The following is a 22,222-nucleotide window of genomic DNA, read 5'->3' as shown; positions in this document are numbered from 1 at the left end:
ATATGGATGTGTGCATTTGCGTATGGAGGCTAGGAGTTGTTAGGAGTCTTGCATTATCACTCTTTTTTTTTTTTTTTTTTTTTTTTTTTTTGAAACAGAATCGCTCAGAGTCACCAATTGGCTAGATGACTATCAGTGAGCTCTGAGGTCTGCCTGGTTTTCCCTAGCCTCAGCTAGGGTCTAGATGTATGTGACCCTATTTCTAAAACAACAAAAAGAACAAGAGTTTCAAAATAGATTAAATTCAAATGATCTCATTCTTCTGTCAAGACACACTTCAATGACAACGGCAAAGACTAGTCACAGCACATACTCTTGCAGCCTGTTAAAATTCTTGGTGGTGACCAAGTCTTTGTCTCCTATATTCATTTTATAGGCTTTATCTGTAGAAGGCACTCCATAAAACAGTGTTAAAAGCAATCTTAAAATTTATCTCTAATCTTTTCATTTTATAGTGAAAACTATAAAATCAGGTTAAAATTTGCTCAACATAATTTTTAAAGAAATGTTTCCTTTCCGATATTAAACAAAGACCTCACACTTACATCTTTACTTAATATTAAGTTTTCAAATTCTGAAGTATTTTGAAACATGAAAGTTCTGAAGCCTCAAATATCAAAAGAGAAAGTAAAACAATTACTTTAGAAAATCCCTACATATGATTTGCTTATAGGTTATCAATGCAAACTCTGGGTCACACAAGCAAAAGAAGATAAATGTACTTTAACATCACCACAAGAAACACGTTATAACTAGTAAGTTAGTTTTATGGCCAAGTTTTTCCAAAGGTCAACATGAGAAAAACATACTCCATGAAAGTCAGTATTGCCTAATTATAATAAAATAATCAAATCATCACAATAAAGTTCTATAGCATCAAAATTCAATCTTGTGGCATAATAAATACTAAAGTTATCCTAGTAAAGGCTCATGAACATTTTTGGTGTGGCAGTAAAGCATTAGCTAACACTAGAGGGCAGCATTTCTATTCATTTTAACTTTTTAAAAAATCTGAACTCTTAAAAAAAAAGTTCACAGCTCTTTCAAAACTCTGGCTGAGATGCAATTTTAATACAACCTATTATAAATAAAAGTGCCCTGGTGTATATATGAAGGCTTTTTCCATGTGAATCAAATTTGGGATTCATAATTTTCAAGGAGGTAAAGCAAAAATAATGGTGCAATTTATTATTGATATTTTGCCAGTTACCCAGTTAAAATAAATACTTGTAGAGTATCCACTGGAATCACAAAGAGGCATTTCTTTCCTATCCACACAGGATACTAACATACTAATCCCCAGGAGTACTCATCTTACTAACCCTGTAACAACTGGAGATGTGGAACTGACAGAGTGCCAGGCTTAGCTGGCTAATATGCAAAATAAAAATTACAAAGAGCTGAAACAGGCATGAGTGAAAGCAACTTTCAATCTCTCCTTTTTTACAAATTTATTCTGATAATAGAGCTGTACCTAAAACCATCCACCCCCATCACAGTCATTTAAAAAGCAAGGCACGGAGATTGGAGAGATGGCTCACAGCAGTTAAGAGCACTGGCTGCTCTTTCAGAGAACTGGAGTTCAATTCCCAGCACCCAAATGGCACCTTACAACTTGTCTGTGGCTTCAGTTCTGGGGGATTCTGATGCCCTCACATAGACATACATGCAGGCAAAACACCAATGCACATAAAATAAAAGTAAGTTAAAAAAGATAAAAAGAAAGAGACAGAAATTATAAAAGGTCAGAAAATGAATTATCCAGGAGGCTACTGATTTTCTATTTAATAAAAGTTATTGTTACCACATACCAGTCACTGTTTCACAACTGACAGGTTTTAGTTAAATTCATCTTTAACAAGTTGTAAAGAAGGTATTGCCTCACCTACGTTACAGGGTCAGGAAACAAACCTAGAAGAAATAATAAGCTACTCGCCTCACAACCAGGACTTTAACAGGAATTTAAAAAGTGAGTGGCAGAATAAGAAAAAGTCTTGTTTATTCATTTGGAATTCATTATAAAAGGATGAACAGAAAATAAAGGCACTACTTGAAAACAATGTCTCATTTCAACTCAGAAGATTCCAAATAAAACATACCCATGTGCATTATTAGATACTAAAATTTTAAAAAAGCGAAATGAGAAACACCATACACTGCTTACTGGTAGTATACATCTTTGATCTCAGGTTAACTAGAACTACTGAGAAGGGAGGATTAAGAGTGACACTGAGTAAAGACACATGACAAAGTGTGTGGGGGTGGAAATTTGCAACTGACATCACAGAGGTTAATCTCTGATTAAAAAAAAAAAAAGTTCTTCAAAGAAAGGATCACCCCTCCAAATAATAAGGTACAATAAACCTTAAGTACATCATAGAAATGCAAATTAAAACTTCACTTTTGTCGGTCATGTATGCCTTTAATCCCAACACTCAGGGAGGCAGAGGCAAGCAGATCTCTCTGAGCTCAAGGCCAATCTGGTTTACAGAGTGAGTTCCAAGACAGTCTAGACTACATATAAAAACCCTGTCTCTCATAAAATACCCAGCAAAATGAAAAATATTTACCCATACACTGAGAATAAAAATGTATAATGGCACAATTCCTATTAAATTATTTAACAAAATTACCAAAATTTTGGCAATTATTTAACAAAAATACCAAACTTAAGGTGCGTTTTTCTGTGAGCTAAGAATGCCACATATACAGAGACCTTCACAAACACACAATGACAAAGCTGCTTACTGAAGCATTGTTTTCAAAAGTGAAGGAGCAAAAGAATCTTTCTGTTCACTAAAAGTATTTGTAATTGTTTCAGCTCTTTTGTGTTGCTAGAATACAATATACTACAGACTAAGTAATCAATAAAGAACAGAACTGAATTTCCTTTGTGCCTGGAAGCTAGACTGTACAAGAGGCAGCCTCCAGCACAAGAACACTGTATTCTCTTCGATAGCAAAAAGGGTAGACGAACATACAATAATAAGGGCTCCTTTTCACCAGGGTGCTAACCTCATGAGGTCAAAGCACTCATGAGAATCATTTCTCAAAAGCCACAACTCTCAACGCCTATACCTTGTATCTATTAAGTTTTAACATGAATTTAGGAAGTGATACCATCATTAGAGTCTTAGCATATATCTTTTGAAGATGTGGAATCTTTCCTAAAATAGGTATGGATCTAAATTCTTTTTTTTTTTCTTAAATATAATCACATACACACAATCAAATTTATTTTTGAAAAATGAGGAAAAGTTTATAAGTAAAATCATCAAAGAGTGAAAGATAACATAAATGTAAAACATGCCGTCAATTGTATAAGAGAAGATAAAACCATTCTTTTTACTTGTAACTATATAAAGTCTTGGAAGAAGTACAAATAAAAGCAGTTTCTAAGGCTAGGGAGTTGGCTCAGCGGTAAAGCCCTTGCTGAGTCAGCAACAATGTAAAAAGCCAAGCATGGCAGTGTCCCAGCACTTGGGAGGTAGAGACAGAAGACCCCCTTGGGTTCGATGGCTAAAAGAAGAGGACTAGGTTCTGTGAGACCCTGTCCAAAAAATGAAAAATGACTGAGGAAGATACTGAGGGCCTCCACACATATGTACACATACAACAAGAACCAGTTTCCTAGAGGAGCCACAGAAAGAAGGAATGAAAATGAGACAGCGGAGGGGAAGAAAATGGGGAGGGTCTCACTACAAAGTAAGGGAGAGCCTGAAACTCTATGTAAACTAAGATGGCCTTGAATTTGCAATAATTTTCCTCCTGCCCCTGCTTCCTGAACGCTGGAATAACCATGCCTGGGTGTGTAAGTTATTTAGTGACAATTTTGATTTTGTTGATTTAATTAGACAGGGTCTTGCCAAGTAACCCAGACTGGCATAGAACTTGCAATGCCCCTGCCTCTACCACTCAAGAGCTGGGATTACTGGTATGTACCACATTGCTAGCTAGATGTTTGCTTGAATTGAGCTTATTACTCAAAACTTACATTTAAAAAATTCAGGAGCAGAAAGTGAAACATTAGCTGCTGAATAAGAAAGGTTGTTATAGACCAATAATATTAATTAAGTTAAAAAATGGTTTCTTTGCAAAACTAGGCACATTATAAATGCCAGTAAAGACAAAGTGATGTTTTCAGAATATCTCACCACTGCATGAAGATCTACAGGACAATGCCAAAGCTGCTGTCATTCTGCAGCTCAGAGACAGAAACTAAAGTGAGAAAGGGTTCTGTTCCCAAATCTAGTATAGTCCAGAAACAAACACACACTTCAGTCAATGGATAATTAGGATATTTAAGTGAGAAGTAGCCAAGTAAGTATCAACAAGAAATGATGCAGTGCAGGGCTGGAGAGATGGCTTAGCAATTAGGAGCACTGCTACTCTTCACAGGACTGGAGTTCAACTGCCAACACTCACATGGCAGTTCACAACAGTCTGTAACTCCAGTTACAGGGGATCCGACTCCCTTACACAGATACAGGTGCAGAAAAACAACAATGTACATAAAATAAATAATTTTTAAAAAGAAATGTGTGGAACCAACAGGAAGAAAATCTACTTTCTGGATCATTCTGAACTCATTAATTTTTTAAAAAAAATACAGAATAAGTGATTTTTAACATTTTAATTTATGTATGCAAGTGTTTTTGCCTGCATATGTCTAAGCCTGGTGTCCATGGAAATCAGAAAAGGTTATTGGCTCCCTGTAGCACAAATAATAAAAACCAAGAGACAGATATTAGGGCTAAAGGTGAAGATCAGAGAAGCAAAGCAGCCAGCCACTATAGAGTTCTCACCTCTACCAATGCTCAGGCTAAAGGGGCGATCCTGTCCTCAGACTGCATCTCCAGGCTGCACTGCCCCTCAAACTGCACTACTCTCCACCAAACCTTATATACTACCTTCTGCCTAGACTGCATCTGTCATCTCCTCCCACCTTATATAGCTCTCTCCACTCAGCCCTATCACTCCTGTCTCCACCTCCCTAGTGCTGGGATGAAAGGCATGGGATCCCAAATGCTGGGATGACCTTTGTGTGAGCTCTGTTTCTCTTTTAGACAGATTTAATGTCCTGTAGCCCAAGATGGCCTTGAACTAACAGAGACCCCCCTCCCCCGCCTCTGTCTCCTGAGTCCTGGCATTAAAGGTGTGTACCACCACTGTCAGGCCTCTATAGCTAACTAGTGTGGCTAGCTTTGCACTCTGATCTTAGGCAAGCTTTATTTGCTAGATCATAAACAAATTATCACCACAGCTCCCCTGCCTGGAATTGGAATTACGACAGCTGTGAGCCACCAAATGGGTGCTGAAAACTGAACCCAAATCCTTGGAAGAACAACCAGAGAGCTCTTACCACTAAGCTATCTCTCCAGCCCCAATAAATAAATTTTAATGACAGTTTTCTGAAATATCCACATGTGAATTACACAGTAAAATAATTTCTGGACCAAAGCTCCACCCATAACAGAATATACTGAGTATAAACACAGGATCAGGCAGAGAGACCATGAAAAACTATAAAACAGTGTTTTTCTAATACTTTAAGAATACAGTAATAACAGATATAAGCACACTGCCCACTACATGTTAGAAAGCAGAAATAAAGCATACTTTTATAGATGCAGAAGAACTAAATCTAATCAGTGCACCAGGAGAGCCCTGATGAAGTCATCTATAAACTGGAGTCAGAAGGGTACGATCTGAGAGCAGAAGCTTGTAAACTGTTATGCACAAATACTCAAAAGATGAAGGAAACACATTAGAGGAACTGAAAAAAAGTCCTAGTGACAAAAATAATGGAAACCTAGTACAGTTCTTAAAGCAAATATACTGAAAATTCCTTAATTAGGAAGAATATCCAAAGAATATATATTAATATTGATGTCAATAATGCTATCTTATATATTATTTAATAACATACAATAAAATTATATGTAACATAATACACACCATATACACATCTCCAAACTGTCCTGAAAGCACCTAATATGATATACAAGTTTTGGCAGATTAAATAATAAAAATATTAACAACTGGGGCTGAAGAAGACAGCTCAGCAGTTAAGAGCTTCCAGAGAATCTGGGTTCAATTACCAGTACCTACATATTTAACAACTGTCTGTATTCTCAGTTCCAGAGTATCCAATACCCTCTTCTGGCTTCTTTAGGCACTGCATACACATGACACACAGACACACATGCAGGGAAAAAAACAATACATATAAACTAAAATTAGATCCTAAAAAATAAATATTAGCAACTGGCACTGAGTATAAGCAAATGTCTTGAGCTGGAGAGTTTACTTTCTCCTTCCTAGCCTTAATTAAGAACCTATATACAACACATCTCTTTTTTTTAGCTCTATTCTGTCACATACCAATCTATTAAATGATCCTAAGAAGACTGAGAAGAGCTTTTCCACGTACATGATCAAAAATTAGTATAACAAAGAGAGGGGAAAAGGTCATTATCCCACTACCAAATGTTGTGATACTAAAGTTAGACTGGTTAGTTAGCCCCTTCTTTCTTTTCCTCACAGAAATTACTGTATCAAATAAAATCCACTGAGAGAGTATATATGCCCTTAGAGGCAGAGAGAGAGAGAGAGAGAGAGAGAGAGAGAGAGAGAGAGAGAGAGAGAGAGAGAGAGTCACTTTCCTGCTGTTACTATTTAAAAAAGCTATTTAGCAGTATTACCGAAGTGTTCCTTAGATCTAGTGGGCTTACAATTAACTTTCTTACAGTAATAATTAACCTGATAAAACTGTATTTCTCTACCTAGTCCCTCATATTAGCTCTACACTGATATATTTATAAAGTGGCTAATTAAGAACCTAAGAATCCTCAAGGAGAAAACTGTTTTCTAAGACATCGTGTGGGAGACATATAAGAAAATATTATATCCAAGCATAGATTAAATAATGTGTAATCTATATTAGTGCAAGTAAAAACAACCAGAAAGAATACCATGATATAAATGCTCCTTTCCTTGAAAAGTGTTTAAACCCAGAACAGCTTTTATCCTTTCTGTTTTTCTTTTTTTTTTAATGTTATTCAAGGAAGAAGTATGCTTTCAAACCCACTGAATTTCTGTTTCAAATGTATTAATCAGGTCTGGGTATGTAGCCCAGTGGTAGAGAACTTGCCTATATGCATGGTTCCAGGTTTAATTCCCAGCTCTGAGAGGAGGAAACCAACTCAGTTCCTTTTAAGGAATACATTAATCAGAAAAGAAACGTAGGGCTATTTATAACTGTCTTAAATTAGTAAATGCCAATTATACCTCTGTAGATAGAGGCCAAGATTTAGCAGTTCAATAATAGTGAAGATTTAGTCATCCCATCTCACAACCTAGTCATTTGAAAGCATTTTAAAATAACAGCCTTCATTGTAAAGAACATATAGTTATTATAGTTATGGGGGGGAGCCTCAAAAACTAATCATCATTGCTTTAGCTCAACCCACATGCCTGTTCTTAAGGGTATCCATGGTAGCAATGATGCAACATGCCTACCTAGTTCACTGTGCCTACACAAGTGGGAGAAAGGGGAGGCGGATGATGAAGAAAATTTTACTTGAGGTGTTTTAGTATTAACACGATAGAATTATATCAACTACATTGTCAGATTTTTAAAAATTATAAAGCCCTCCAAAAATCAGAAAGGATCCTAGAACAGAAAAACAAAAATGGGGAGGAAGGATGGACTAAAGCCTTTAGTTGGAGAAGGAGAAGAAAAGAAAAGAAAAAAAAAAAAAAAAGAATTTTGCTTCTCTTACTGTAGCAATTTGTTAAGAATGTTCAAATGTTTATTTCTAATCATAGAATAAATAATTCTAATTTAGAATTTCAAAACTACAAATAATGTTTTATGCTTCCTAATTTCCAACCTACATGTCTTCCAATTTTGGTTTTCACAGTTACATAATAATTTATAAATATTTTAAGGAAAGTGATTATATCTAGTGTTTTTTAAGCAATAAAAAATTGTGAGTTCTTTTTTTGCTTAAAAAAAGGAAGGTGAATATAAAATTAATCTATCACTAATTAATATATCAAATGACTCTGCTATATAATATTGCAAGTACCAAAATAAACAAAATGTTATTATACAAGGTAATTCTCAGGAGAAATCCAAACAGTTATCCGAAAAAAAAAAAAAAAAAAAAAAAAAAAACCTCAAAGGGAAAACACAAACAAACAACAATTTTCAGTCATGTGTGCCCCTTAAGCATTCTTTGTGAACACTTCAATACAGCAGATTACTTTTAAGTCCTGGAGAAGTCCACCTTTTTACTGAAGAGGACAAGCCCACATCATGGGCACACTGGCATCTGATCACAGACTACTATCTGAACCACAGCTCTGCATGCAATAATAAAACAAAATCAATGCCATCAATTTTCCCACTTCTGAGAACTAATTCATTACACAGAAATATTTGTAGTCTGCTTTCAGAAATAATACTTCTACTTATTCTTTTATCACTGAACATAATCTTAAAATCTCAACAGTTTTGTCTAAAAATCACTATGTGGCATTAGTGTGTAGAAATAAAAACTAAAATGGGTACTTCCTGTTTTGAAAACCCAAATGTAAAGTCTGAATGTAAGCACCTGGAATTATAACCACATAATCACACAGGCCCACAGCCTGGTGCTTAGAAATCAAAGTGGTCTGTTTGGAGAGTAAGTGAGGAATGCTGAACTCAGGACAAAAGGCAAAGTAGGCTTTAAAAGTACTTCAAGAAGTGCTGAACAAGTTCAAGGGTTCTCAGTCCAGGCCAGTATCTATATAACAGTACATCAAGAACCCAGTTGTTTACAAAGAAGAGTACAGAAACTGCTCACAAAATGAGCTACACTTTCAGCTAACATGGCATGCCCAAAGGAAGAGAACTCTGAGGGAATGCAAGCCTAAGGCTTTCCAAACCTATGCTGCTACCAGAAAGCTTCCTGTAAATCTTAGAGAAAAAAAAAAAAAAAAAAAAAAAAAAAAAAATCAGTTTAACACACTATTTTCACCTACCTGAAATGCATTTCAAACTACTGCCTTTGCTAACTATGTATCACATGGATTCAAGGATCTATTTCCAAGCATCTAACAATGGTTTTATCTTAAAGAATGAACATAGAAAATCATACTGTATCTTACTTACCTTTGTAGTTACAATGCACAGGCAATCCATTATTCTACCATTACAATATTATACACATAAAGCAAAACTATTCAATTACCTATTCCAACAACAAAAAACTTCAAATGAAAAAGTTGTTAGATAAAATCATAGATGAAAAGTTATAACTGTGCCAAGATCTCGCCAGGATCCATTCTTAGAGCTAGCAATTTTTCTACTATCTGAAATATAAGAAGCCAGAACACATCACGTGCCCTACAATCTTCTTTATGTAAGCTGTCTCTGAAGAACTTGAAATTATCCAACAAAACACTGTGGAACTGTCGGGGTTTATTCCGTAAGAGCCCACTGCTGCTTCAGATGCTACTTCATTAATCCCTCTTTTCAAGACTCGTTGCCAGGGAGTCATCTGATAAAATGCTCCACAAGGAGGTTTGCCCAACACAGATTTGTATCTGTTTCTCCTTGTTTGATACAGTTTTTATATTCAAAGAACTGCCGAGGAATAAAAAAAAAGTCTAGAAAAATGAAAGCAAACATTTCTTTCACTAAACCATTCCAGCAACTGCAGCCTGCAAAGTAATGACTTTCTCGGGCAGTAATGAATGGAATATTCCAAGTGATATTTTTGAGAAGGGGAGCAGGAATAACAAAGCAATAACATGAAATATCACTAAAACTTACAATTTTTTCTCTTTACCAAAATAAGCAAAATTTTTACCAATGAAGCCAGATTTTTACTTTATTGCATTACCAACTCCACCTTACCCAACCCCTACCCCCTTGGGTGCAGGAAAAGATGCACCACAAAGAGGCAGTTATAACTGTACCATTTCAAACTCCTAAGCAAGTACTCATTTTTAACCCAGAGGTCACTTAACTTTTTAAATCAAGTCTATCCCTCAAGATCACAGACTAATAGAGAAGGGGAAAGACACAGCAATGCCAAGTGGCTTTCACTTTCACAAACTTCCAACTCCCCTATGAACACATATAGTAAGGAAGAGTATTATCCGCAATTTTGGGACCTTAAAAAATTTATCATTTTTTAAGCTAGAATACTAAAAACAACATGTGATAGTCAAATACTGACAGGGCATTGCATTTTGTGAAGAAAAGTAGAAGAATTTAGTTGTTATCTTTCTTATTGTTCCAAAATTTCTTCTCATAAAGATCTTAAGATACCCAGAGAGGGAAGGTCTCCCTCAGTGTAGCAGACCTCCTACAATTGGAGGTTGGACAATCCCTTTAGCAAATAAGAAACATGCATGGTTCAACCCACTAATAACCTGTATAAGCAGCTGTTTTCTTTCTTAAGGGGAGGAAACGATGGCATACTTAGTTTCTCTTTTACAAAACACACAGTGACATTAAGAATCCTTACCCTTACTTCTGTTATAATTTCTATATTCAACAGATTCTAAGTTCCAACAAGGGCAAAACTCAAGAATGTCTCCTGCATCTACTGTTTTGTCCTCAGCACCTGTGGGTTAGCATACTGTAACCAGAATGTAATGGCGGCTCAGTATGTGTTGATGACTGAGTAGCCTTTCTAACATCTAAACTATAGGTGATTACAAAACTGAAAATATGAGTTGATCCTAAAAATGAGACATCTCATTTTCCCAAGAAAACCTCTAAAATACCTTTGCCAACTCAATTATAAACTTGAAAGACTATATAGATTAAATAGCCATTTAAATTTGAGTTACTTTGATGTATATTTAACAATAGTCACATTTTAGGAAATAATTTTAGTTGGGTTCTTTATATTCATCTTAGACACCACAGTCATCCATATAACTCTACCACTCTAATCAGATATGGGCTGGAGAGATGGCTCAGTTGATAAAGTGCTTGCCTTGAAAGCACAAGGACCCGAGTATAATGCTCAGAACCCACATTTGAACTTTTAAAAAGTAAATAAACAGAGCCAGGTTTAAGATTCATACTTCAAACTCCTGAACTGGGGAAGCAGAAACAAGGTAGACAGATAACTGGAGCTTGATGGTCAGCCAACTTAGCCTAAAATGGCATGGCATGTTCCAAGTGAATGAAAGACCCTGTCTCAAAAACAAAGGAGGACAACAAATGAGTAACTACATCAGAGACTGTCCTCTAGTCTGAACACACAAGTGCGTGTATGCCTGCAAACTCACCTTATACTGCATACTCACATGCCACATACATCTGTGAGCATGTGCGTGAACACACAAACATGCATGCATGCACGCACACCACCCCTACTTGACTTCAGTTTTACAGAATCTAGGTTGCATAAGATATTGCTTTCTTAAATTAAAATGTCACCTGACTATTTACCCAATTTCCTATTAGTACCCATTTTAAGTACAGCTATTTTCCCTCTTTGGACAATAGTGGCATATTTATAATGCCCACGATGTAACCAGTTAACTGTATTACCTTTTTCATGTACTTAATTATCTTGAATGTACATCTCATACTCAGGAATGATCGTCTAATCTGTATTAATTCTGCATTTACTCCACCTATCAACACCCAAACTGGGATTGACTAGGCACATTTTAAATCAAAGTTTCTTTCTAGTCATTTGCTCTTTGAAATGATTTAGAAGCTACCTTATAATAAGCTACTTTAAAAGGTCTTAAAATAAGCCTTCGGAGATGATACTACCTCACCTAATATATAGTAAAATAAGATAATCAAGACCACCACAGAATACTAGTAGCTTTCTATATAGGTAACTGCTTTTAACAGGGAACAAAATGATCTAGTATAAACAACTAAAACAAAAACACTAGACAAATATAAAGGAATAATTTTCAGGCACTGAAAAGAGGCAGGCAGTTCAAAGCAATGAACCTGCAGGAGGGAAAACAGAAAATGAGCCCTGTAACTGTCCAGCCAAGTTTGGGGGTAACAGCAAAGAAAGAGAACTAAAAAGAGCACAGTGCTAAGACCTAACTGAAAACTCAGTATGGCCAAGGTGTCCAGATCCGTGGTAAGAGTGAGCAGAGGGAATGGGGCTGCATGAGCAGAGCTCCCTCAAATGCCCACATTAGCTCTGATCATCTTCATCAGAAAAAACATCTATGTGAGGCTTTGAAAATATCCAGAAGGTAGAGGAAAAGGAAGTGTCACTCCCCAGAATTCACATAGTACCAACAATAACAAAACAATTCCTATAAGCAGGACACCAGACAGGATTAAGAGTATGGCCAAAATCTGGGAATAAACTCAGCCTTACACTAAAGTGTCCCTAGTATTAAAAAAGAAGAGAGAAAAAAAGAAAGCTTAAAAGTACAACAGATTTTAAACTTTTTCCAAATAACTTCACTGCAGACCAAAGCAAAGTTCAAGAATATTTAGAGGAATAAAATAATCTATGCTTACAAAGGGTTAAAATTCACAATATCTGCCAAACTTACTAAAAATGAACAGGCATGTAAAGAGCAGGAAACTATAACCCAGAAGAGAAAAGCCAATCAAGAGACAGAAATGACAAGTGATAAAAACAAACATGAAACAAGGGCAGTTTAATAATTACTTTGGTTCTGTCCCAGTAAGTTCATGCAGAAAAAAACAAAAGCAAGCAAGCAAGCAAGCAAATAATGATGACCATATTATGAGATATGGGAAATAAAAAACCAAACTGAACTTGTAGAGATCCTTAATTGAAATGAAAAATTTTCTGAATGGAATTAATGATACTACATTTAATGAACTTTAAGACATAAAAACCATCTAAAATGAGCAGAAGAAAAATTATCATCCTAGTGAGGCATGGAACACAATCAATCAAACTGTTTTACATGCTACTGGAACCCTAAGGAAAAGAGATGGAAGGGGAAATGTATGCAATCTCTCTTTCTCACTTTTAACCCAGGGTCTTTTTCAAGCTAGGTAAAGACTCTACCACTGATCTATATACCTCAGCCCTCATTTTTAGATTTTATTTTGAGACAGGGTCTCACTGAACTGCTTTGAGTGGCCCTGAACCCAGTCTGTAGCCCAGGCAAGCCTTAGACTTATTTATCTACCTACCTACCGACCTACCTACCTATTTATTTTGTGTATGGGTGTTTTGACTAAATTTATCTATGTACCACCTGTATGTGCCAGAGGGAGTAAAATCCTGTGACTGGATTACAGAGAGATGTGAGCTGCCATAAGGATGCTGGAAATTGAACCTAAGTCCTCTGGAAGTAGAGCCAGAGGTTTTAACCTCTGAGCCTTCTTGTCATAGACTCAACAGTAGTTGAGATTTACAGACTATGTGACCAGGTCCTACTCCGTGGGTCAAATTTTCCAATGTGGGTAAAAGCTATAGACTTACAAACCCTAACTCAATGGACCTTAAGTGTATGTATGTGCATGGGTGTGCACACACACTTTTCTGTGGATATAAGGTTTTTTTCCAAACCAAAAATTGAAAGAGACATAAAAAGGGTCCAAATTCACTGTAAAATATGGCTTCCTTGAACATTAAAAAACAGGAATGCTGGGCATGGTGGCAATGCCTTCAATCTTAGCAATAAGAGGCAGAGGCAAGGAATTTCTGTGAGTTCAAGACCAGCCTAGTCTACACAGAGAGCTCCAGAGCAGACACGGGCACATAGTGAGACACTATCTCAAAAAACAAAAACAAAAGACAGCAGAAGAAGCAAGACCAAGAATTAAAGAAAATAATATAGCATTTGACAAGGAATTATATCCAGATAGAGATCGTGTTAATCATAAGATAGATTTTTTTTTAATGGTTAATAAATTTGAAAAGATACTTTCACTGAAAAATCAAAACGACCAACTTGGGGACTGGAGAATTGTCTCAGCAATTAAGAGCATGTGTTACTCTTGCAGAGGACCCACATTCAAGTCCCAATATCCCCACAGTGGTTCACTCCAGTTCCAGGGGCTCTGACAACTCCTGACCTCTGTGGGCACCAGACACAAATGTGGTGTACATAATACAAGCAAGTAAAATATTCAAAACAAATAAATAAATCCTAGACTTTTAAAAATGAATTGACATATGAAAAGGTGCTTGTTAATGTTACTCTAATGACAGAAAAATTAAAGGCAAACCAACCAGCCATCATAATGAATATCTACATACCTCCTACACGTGTAACAGAGCTCTTTAATACATTTTTAAGTCAGGCTTTGGATTAAACTTATGCTTTTAATTGTCCCACTCCAAAAAACTCTAGTTAGTTAAAATAAACCCTAAGACGTGGAATAGTATTTTAAGTAGGCAAAGATGTGCTACATTTGATTGTGCTGCAGACTATTACTCTGTGTAAAGGTATGTTGCTTTTGTTTATGCTGCATTCGTTTAATGATATAAGGTTGTGTGCTTAAGTATGTTAAAGATGTGGTGAATATTTCATCTTGCCCACCTAAGGCACCTGACTGGTCTAATAGAAAGCTGAACAGCCAACAGCTAGACAGGAGGGGGATGAGCAGGGCTGGCAGGCAGAGAAAATAAATAGGAGGAGAACAAGAGAAGGAGAGAACAAAGGACACACCTGGGGCCAGAAGTCAGGCAGCTGCCAGACAGACAGACACGAGAAGCTGTGAAAGTAAGATATACAGAAGAAAGGTAAAAAGCCCCAAGGCAAAAGGTAGATAAAGAGAAACAGTTAAAAGAGTTAGCCAGAAATGAGCCTAAGCTAGGCTGAGCATTAGTAACTAATAATAAATCCCAATGTCATGAATTGGGAATTGGTTGGTGGTCCAAAAGGAAGAGCTTGGCACACTTAGATGAAGAAGAGATTATCCCCCCACACCACTTAAGATAACCATCCTGCTAGGATGAACTCTAAAGGGCTGGGAAAGTGAGGCTACAGATAACAAGCACAATAAAGCAATAGTACTGAAAAAGACTAAGTACATGTTCTTTCAGACAACTAACCTCAGTTTCTGGTTTGTTGGGTTTTTTGTTTTGTTTGTTTAGTTTTATTTTCCTTTCTTTTGGTTTTTCAAACCAGGGGTTCTCTACATAGCCTTGGCTGTCCTAGTGAAACTCACTATGTAGACCAGGCTGTCCTTGAAGTCACAGAGATATATAATATATACAATTTAAAATAGTTACAGTAAAATGTTTTAGTTACAAGCCAGGTAACGGTAGTGCACACCTTTAGTCCCAGCACTTGGGAGGCAGAGGCAGGAGGATCTCTGTGAGTTCAAGGTCAGGCTGGTCAAAAAAACTACAGAGAAATCCTGCCTCAAAAAACCAAAAAGAAAAAAAAGTTTTCTTTTTGTGTGCATATGTGTATATTCATGCCAACATGAGTGCAAGAGCTACAACACACATGTGCAGAACTGTGTACAACCTGTGGAAGTCAGTTCTTCCCATCGACCATGTAAGTCTTGAGAAGCCACTTTTATCAATTAAGCCATGTCACTGACCAATATAATGTATGTGTGTGTATGTATGTATATTTGAGACAGGGTTTCTCTATGCAGCCCTGGATGTCCTGAAACTTAACTTTATACATGAGGCTGGCTTTGAACTCAGACATTCACCTGCCTCTGCCTTCCAAATGCTGGGAGTAAAGACGTGTGCCATCACTGCCCAGCCAGTAATATGTTTTTAATCCAGCTCCTTATTGGTAATCATTTAGACTGTTTCCTCTCTTCTGTTTATTAATATGACATGGAATACTATAATAAGCACATTTTTAATTATTTTCTGAGAAAATAAATCCTGATACATAATTATATACTGTTGTCTCTCAATTATTATGCAAGTGTACCCTCTTCTACCAACCACATAAGTTTCTGTGTACTCATTTAGCTAATCTTTAATGAGCTAATCATTTGAAAATATCTCGTCAACTTAAATTTGCATTTATTTGATGTGAGTTTTGCTTCTCTATATTTTTTTTATAAACTGTTCATTCATGTCCTTTGACCACTTTCCTATCAAATTCTGGCTGTGGTTTGCATTTCGTGTGTTGAAGTGGTTACAAATAAAGAAAATTAGTCTTTATATGCAACATAAAAATTTTTCTTTTTTGTTGTTTTTGTTTACTGGTTAGTTGGCTGGGTTTTTTGTTTTTTTTTTTTTGTTTTTATGTTTTTTTTGTTTTTTGATTGTTTTGATTATGTTTTGGAAGAATGGCTCACCTACTACATGGCACAGGCTGGCCTCAAACTCAAAATACTCCTGTCTTGATATCTACAATACTGAGATCAGAGGCAAGCACAACCATACCCAGTAGATACAATAGTTCTATAATTAAAATCCAATCAAAGTTAAAAACCACAAAAAAATTCTCTAGTCAGCATTCTTGATTTTTGGAGGTCAGACATAGGGCTCCATATCAGGCATATCAGGTTAGTGCTTTACTACCAAGGTACATTCCCCAGACATTTTTAAAAATCAAAGGTCTTACATTTGCTAGCACTGAGCTATATAGCCAGTCCTAGATTTCTTTTTTACAGTTTATTTTGAAGCAGGGTTCAAGTTCCCCAGCTGATCTTAAACTCATGATCACCCTGAAGCCTAAGCCTCCACAGTGCTTGATTTCCAGTGACTTTTTGTGTTGTAGCCCTTAGAAAAAATGTCCTTTAACCCAATGTGACACACACTTTTAATCCCAGCACTTGGGAGACAGAGGCAGAAGAACTCTGAATTCAAGGGCAGCCAGGACTACACAGAGAAACCATGTCTCAAAAAAGGGAGGGAGGGAGGGGAGAGGAAGGGAAGGAGTGGGGAGCAAAGAAGAGATGGAGGGAGAGAGGGAGGGAGGGAGGGGAGAGAAAGGGAAGGAGTGGGGAGCAAAGAAGAGATGGAGGGAGAGAGGGAGGGAGGGAGGTCTCTTTTATCCTAAAGGCATAGAAAAGTTTGTTCTTAGGGTCTCAATTTTTTTTTAATCCTTTGGTTCTTTTGGCCACTTAAAATGTAATACTGGGAATAGAAAAATACATTCTTTCTGCAATAATAACCCAGTATATTGGGCAATTTCTCCTACTCCAAATCTTCCTTTCTTTAAAGTCACATATTCTCTCAAAGTAATTCAATAGTATTTTTTTTTTATTTTAATTTTTGGTTTTTCAAGATAGGGTTTCCCTGTGTAGCTTTGGAGCCTGTCCTGGAACTAACTAGCTCTTGTATAGACCAGGCTGGTCTCAAAAATCACAGCGATCACCTGCCTCTGCCTCCTGAGTGCTGGGACTAAAGGTATACGCCACCACCACCCAGCCAGAATTATTTTTACTAAAACAAAAAGCTGCTTTTTAAAAAACTAAATCAAAGTATAACAAAGGAAAAGGAGGAGCTAGAATGTAAGTCAGCAGTAAAATGCTTTGCAAGAAAGCAAGCCACCCATAACTGACCATCAGCACGAAGATGGTTATACAAGGAAAGTTTGCCCCCAAAACAGTTTTTAAACAAGCATTACTCTAAACATCTCCCTAGGAGGGAAGGAGGGAGGGATGGTGTGTGTGTGTGTGTTCAAAGTGAAAGCCAGACATAAAAAGTCACAAAGAAAATAAGGCATCACTTTTAAAAATAAACTACATTGAACTTAATTTTACTATATCAGGAAAAAAAGTAACAACATCATAGGGTTAACTAATTGGCAAGATTTATACCTGTTGCCAACTGTAAATAAATATATAAAACAAAGAAAATAGGATAGATGCCATAAAAATGCCAAGATTTACATCATTAAGAGAAGAGACAAGTATAAATATAGAAAATGATCAATCTCAAATACTTTTTTACAAAAAAAAAAAAAAAAAAAAAAAAAACCACATTGTAAAAAGAGGCAAAAGCAAGCTGGATGACATTTTAGTCAGAAAAGGGCTGCCTAACCAAGATTTAGTGCATGAGTATAATAACTCAAATCTTGTATAAAGTAAAACTACTTCAGAATTTTCAGGTTATCTCTCAATCTGTAGTTAAATAAAAATATATTTTTGCATTTGTTTGAATTTGGGTCAGTGTGCTCCAAAGTCTTTTCAGCCACAAACATGACTCAAACAAGAGTTCAAGTCAGTGATCACTTAGCCTCCCATCCAAAAGCAGCAAGAATGAATGGATAAGAGGGGAACACATTTCCTACTCTCAAAAACAATTACATCTCCAAACATTTCAGGGTTCTCAAAACTGCATGTCAGTGTATTTAAACTACTTATATTTTCAGACTATTTGCTACAAAAACCATAGTTTCTAATAACAGACCTCATTCAAGTTTGTCATATGCATTTCCCCATTTTAAAAATAATCTAGAAATTGATGGACATATCCCAGTGTTCCTCTTAAGAGTCCATCCATGAATGGGTGTGAATTTCAAATGTTACTTGAGCATTTCCCACAGGGAACACCATGTGATCCTATCCTTTTCTCACATATTTTCCAAAACTACTCACATCTAACATTTTTATTTAAAAGTTTTCGATCTTTCCAGGCATTGGTGGCTGATGCCTTTAGTCCTAGCACTCAGGAGGCAGAGACAGGAGGATCTCTGAGTCTGAAACCAGCCTGGTCTACAGAGCAAGTTCCAGGACAGAGAAACCCTGTCTCAAAAAACAAAAATACAAAAAAGTTCTCACTCTTTAAAATTGGGAGCAGGGGGTGCGGGTGGGGTGGAAGGAGAGAGGGGAAGAGGGAAGAGGAGTAGAGGGGAAAATGTATAGCTCAAAAACAAAACAAAACAGTTCTTACTCTTCTGTTTGCTTGAGCCTTGAACATATCTAGACAGTTTAAATGGTGAAGAAACCATGGCTGTACATAGCATTTCTGTGTATCAGTGTTTCACACAGTTATAAAAATATGTTTCTAAAATCCCTTTACTTCAGTGTTGGTGATCAAACCTAAGGGGCCTCATACATGCTAGGCAAGCATTGTATACTAAGCTATACCTTTTATTCTCCAATATAATGTCGCTAGTTAGTCTTATGTCAACTTCTCACATAAACTAGAGTTACATGAATGGAGGGAGCCTCAACTGAGAAAATGCCTCCATAAGATCCAGCAGTTGGGTATTTTCTTAGTTACTGATTGATGGGTGAGGACTCAAACACTTATAGGTGGTTCCACCCTGGACTGGTAGTCCTGGGTTCTATTAGAAAGAAGGCTGAACAAGCCAAGGGAAGCAAGCCAACAAGCAGCATCCTTCCATGGCCTCTACATCAGTTCCTGCCTCCAGATTCCTGCCATTTGAATTCCTGCCCTAACTTTCCATCAGTGATGAATAGTGATAAGGAAGTAAACACTTTCCTCCCCAACTTGCATTCTGGTCATGATGTTTCCTAGTAGCAACAGTAGCCCTAACAAAGACAACACTGTCAACCTTTCTTACTGAAATCTATAGGGAAGTAAATTTACACCTCACAAAAAGAGTTCATTTTTTTTAATTTAATGAATATTCATTTCCATTTGTTGTACTGTATCAGACATTTTTAAATAATCTATAAAAGGGAGGCTGGAGATTGCTCCATGGTTAAGAGTGCTTGTTGTTCTTGCCAAGAACTGGGGTCCAGTTCCCAACACCAACATGGTGGCTCACAACTACCCATAACTCCAGTTCCAGACCTTCTTCTATCCTCCTCAGGCACTAGGCATGTATGTGAAACATACATACATGCAAGCAGGGCACTCAAACATATAAAATAAAGTGAACTTAAAAATAACTTTAAAAAAAAATCTATTTAAAAATTAAGAAGTCTATGCTTTATAATAACAAGAATTGTAAATGAAACAGAAAAAACAATGGATAGACATGAAAGTCAATGCTCCTAAACCTTAACAGTTTTTTTTTTTTTTAAACACAGGTCTTTTAACTTAGGATTAAGACAATAAGTATGAAACAGAAAACTGTAACTGCTGGTAACATATGACAATAATTTATATAAAAGAGAAGTGCATTCTTCACAGTTCTAGAGGCTAGGAAGCCTAGAGTCTAGGTATGTGCCATGGTAAGGGACTCCTTGCTTCACTCTCAGAGCAGAGGGAAGACTTAAATTTCAGCAGGAAGCTTTTTTTAATAAGGCCCTTGATCCCACTCCTGAGGAACAAGTCCTCATGACCTAGTCACATCCCTCCCCACTTCTTCTGAGCTAGTGACTGAACCCCGGGCCTCAGGCATGCTAGGCAACTTATTTTGGTGGCAACATATTTATTTGAAGCATAGTAATAACTAAAGGCATTTTAAAATTGCATTTGAAATACACCACAGGATGAATTATCATTATAGCAAACAATATATCAACTAAAACAGGAGATGGTATGATCCAAGAAAACATAATCTTAAAAAAAAGCAAAGAAGACAAGAATACATACAAGGAGAAATGTGTAAGGTTCTGTCAGGTTAGTAAAGCAAATTATAAATTCAATGTTAAGAAGTTTGATATCCAAAGACAGACTTGCCCAAAACTAGCCAAATAAGTTGGGTCAGTCGTTTCTTTTAGATTTCTCTTTTTCAGCTTTAAAGTATAGGTGAGAGATTATATTGTGCTCATTCCCACTGCTCTGAAATGCTAATTATGCAACAATAAATTAAATAAAAGGAAGTGAAACCTGACTGCTTCATCATCAATGTGCTCCATTGCTGCTACCCACCACCCCTTCTCTGACTTATTACTCATCAGACAGAAGCGGATTCAATTTTCCAGGCACAGTCTAGTACTAACCAGAAGAGCCTAGAATCAAATTTAGAGACAACCACTTTTAAATGACTAATGCTTCTCAGGCAGAATCATCATTACAAATGCTGCACCACATCCAACTCTACAAGCAACAATATAGCACAACCAAAAAAAGAACATTACCAATTACCAAGATAGTTATGAAAACTCAAAGAAGTAGGCAGTTTTGACTACAGAAAAATGTAAAAACCAATACTGACAGGAAGGACAGCTAGTCTTCAGTTGAATTTTAATGCAATTCTTCAAGCCAGTCAACAGAGACTTCTATTAGCAGGGGCTCAAAGCCACAATTATACTCTCTAGGCAAAAACACTAAAGCAAAATCATCTTTTCAAACTACAATGGCCACATTAATAATTATACAATAGAGCTTTTTGAGGTCTACCATGTAAGACACTGTCTAATATCCTAAAACAAGTATTTCAGACCTCAAGTTACAAACTTTAAGACAGAATCAAGAGAGATTCTTTATATTTTTAGGAATGCTTTAACTCTATACTGCATCTCACTATTAGTTCCACAAAATATCCATCTTTTAAAAATGAAACTGAATAAATTGATCACTAAAAGTGACTCTGTGAACATGTTATCTTACCTCTACAGGAGGACTAAGGCTGCTGGGCAATGTTTCTGAAGTCACAGTCGTACTCGGAAGGCTGGCAATCTCCCAAGTATTCACAGGTGGAACTGGTTCAGACTGCTTTGAATGATCTACACATTTTGGATTATCAAGTAAGGTCACTTCATAAAATTCTTGAATATCTAGAGATGGAAAAAATGAAAATTTCAAAAACATATATATCTCCTAAATTATGCAATGCTAAAACAACAGAATTCAAAGGCAACTTCTTACTCTTAATTAGAAAAATAAGTCCAATCTTTCTTGTTGTTGTTTATTTTAATTTTTAAGACAGGCTTTCCCTTTCTTTGTGTAACAGTTCTGTCTTGGAACTCACTCTGTAGACCAGGCTGGCTTTGAACTCAAACAGATCTGCCTGCTTCTGCCTCCCAAGTGCTGGGATTGAAGGTGTGCACCATCCTGCACAGCTCAACCATATACTAACAGTAGGTTACTTTCCCGTTTCGTTATGTCACAATTTCATCAAAACTTGCAGGGCACCATGTAAAGTTAAATTATTTTACATTTCAAAAGTCAGTGTTTTGGAAAGATGGCTCATAGTTAAGACTGCCCAGTGGTTAAGAATGCCTAATGTTCTTGCAGAGAACCTCAGTTGGGTTCTCAGCACCTATGTCAGTGAAGTCACTATTGCCTAAAACTGCAGCTCCAAGGTATCCAATGCCTTCTTGTAGTCTCTGAAGATAGCTATATGTCCATGTACATAACCCTACACACAACATATACATTCACATTCACACGGTTAAAATAAAATAAATCTTACACGTTAGGATGGGAGAGGGGCTCACAAGCTCACCTTAAAC

At 36.5% G+C, this 22,222-nt stretch overlaps 1 protein-coding gene across 14 annotated transcripts in view; it reads right to left on the bottom strand.

Moving 5' to 3' along the window:
• The window catches only part of Dlg1 (discs large MAGUK scaffold protein 1), a 195,451-nt gene that overhangs the window by 147,813 nt on the left and 25,416 nt on the right, over positions 1-22,222 (bottom strand). For all 14 annotated transcript variants that reach the window (XM_051191287.1, XM_051191289.1, XM_051191290.1 and 11 more), the window contains exon 3: positions 21,378-21,544. In XM_051191287.1, coding sequence (XP_051047244.1) covers positions 21,378-21,544 — 167 coding nt within the window. The remainder of the gene's footprint in view (positions 1-21,377; positions 21,545-22,222) is intronic.

This window comes from Phodopus roborovskii, unplaced genomic scaffold, assembly GCF_943737965.1.
Source record: "Phodopus roborovskii unplaced genomic scaffold, PHOROB, whole genome shotgun sequence".
Classification (NCBI taxonomy): Eukaryota; Metazoa; Chordata; class Mammalia; order Rodentia; family Cricetidae; genus Phodopus; species Phodopus roborovskii.
Note: the sequence above shows the minus strand (reverse complement) of the source record. Positions and strands in the feature narration are given on the sequence as shown.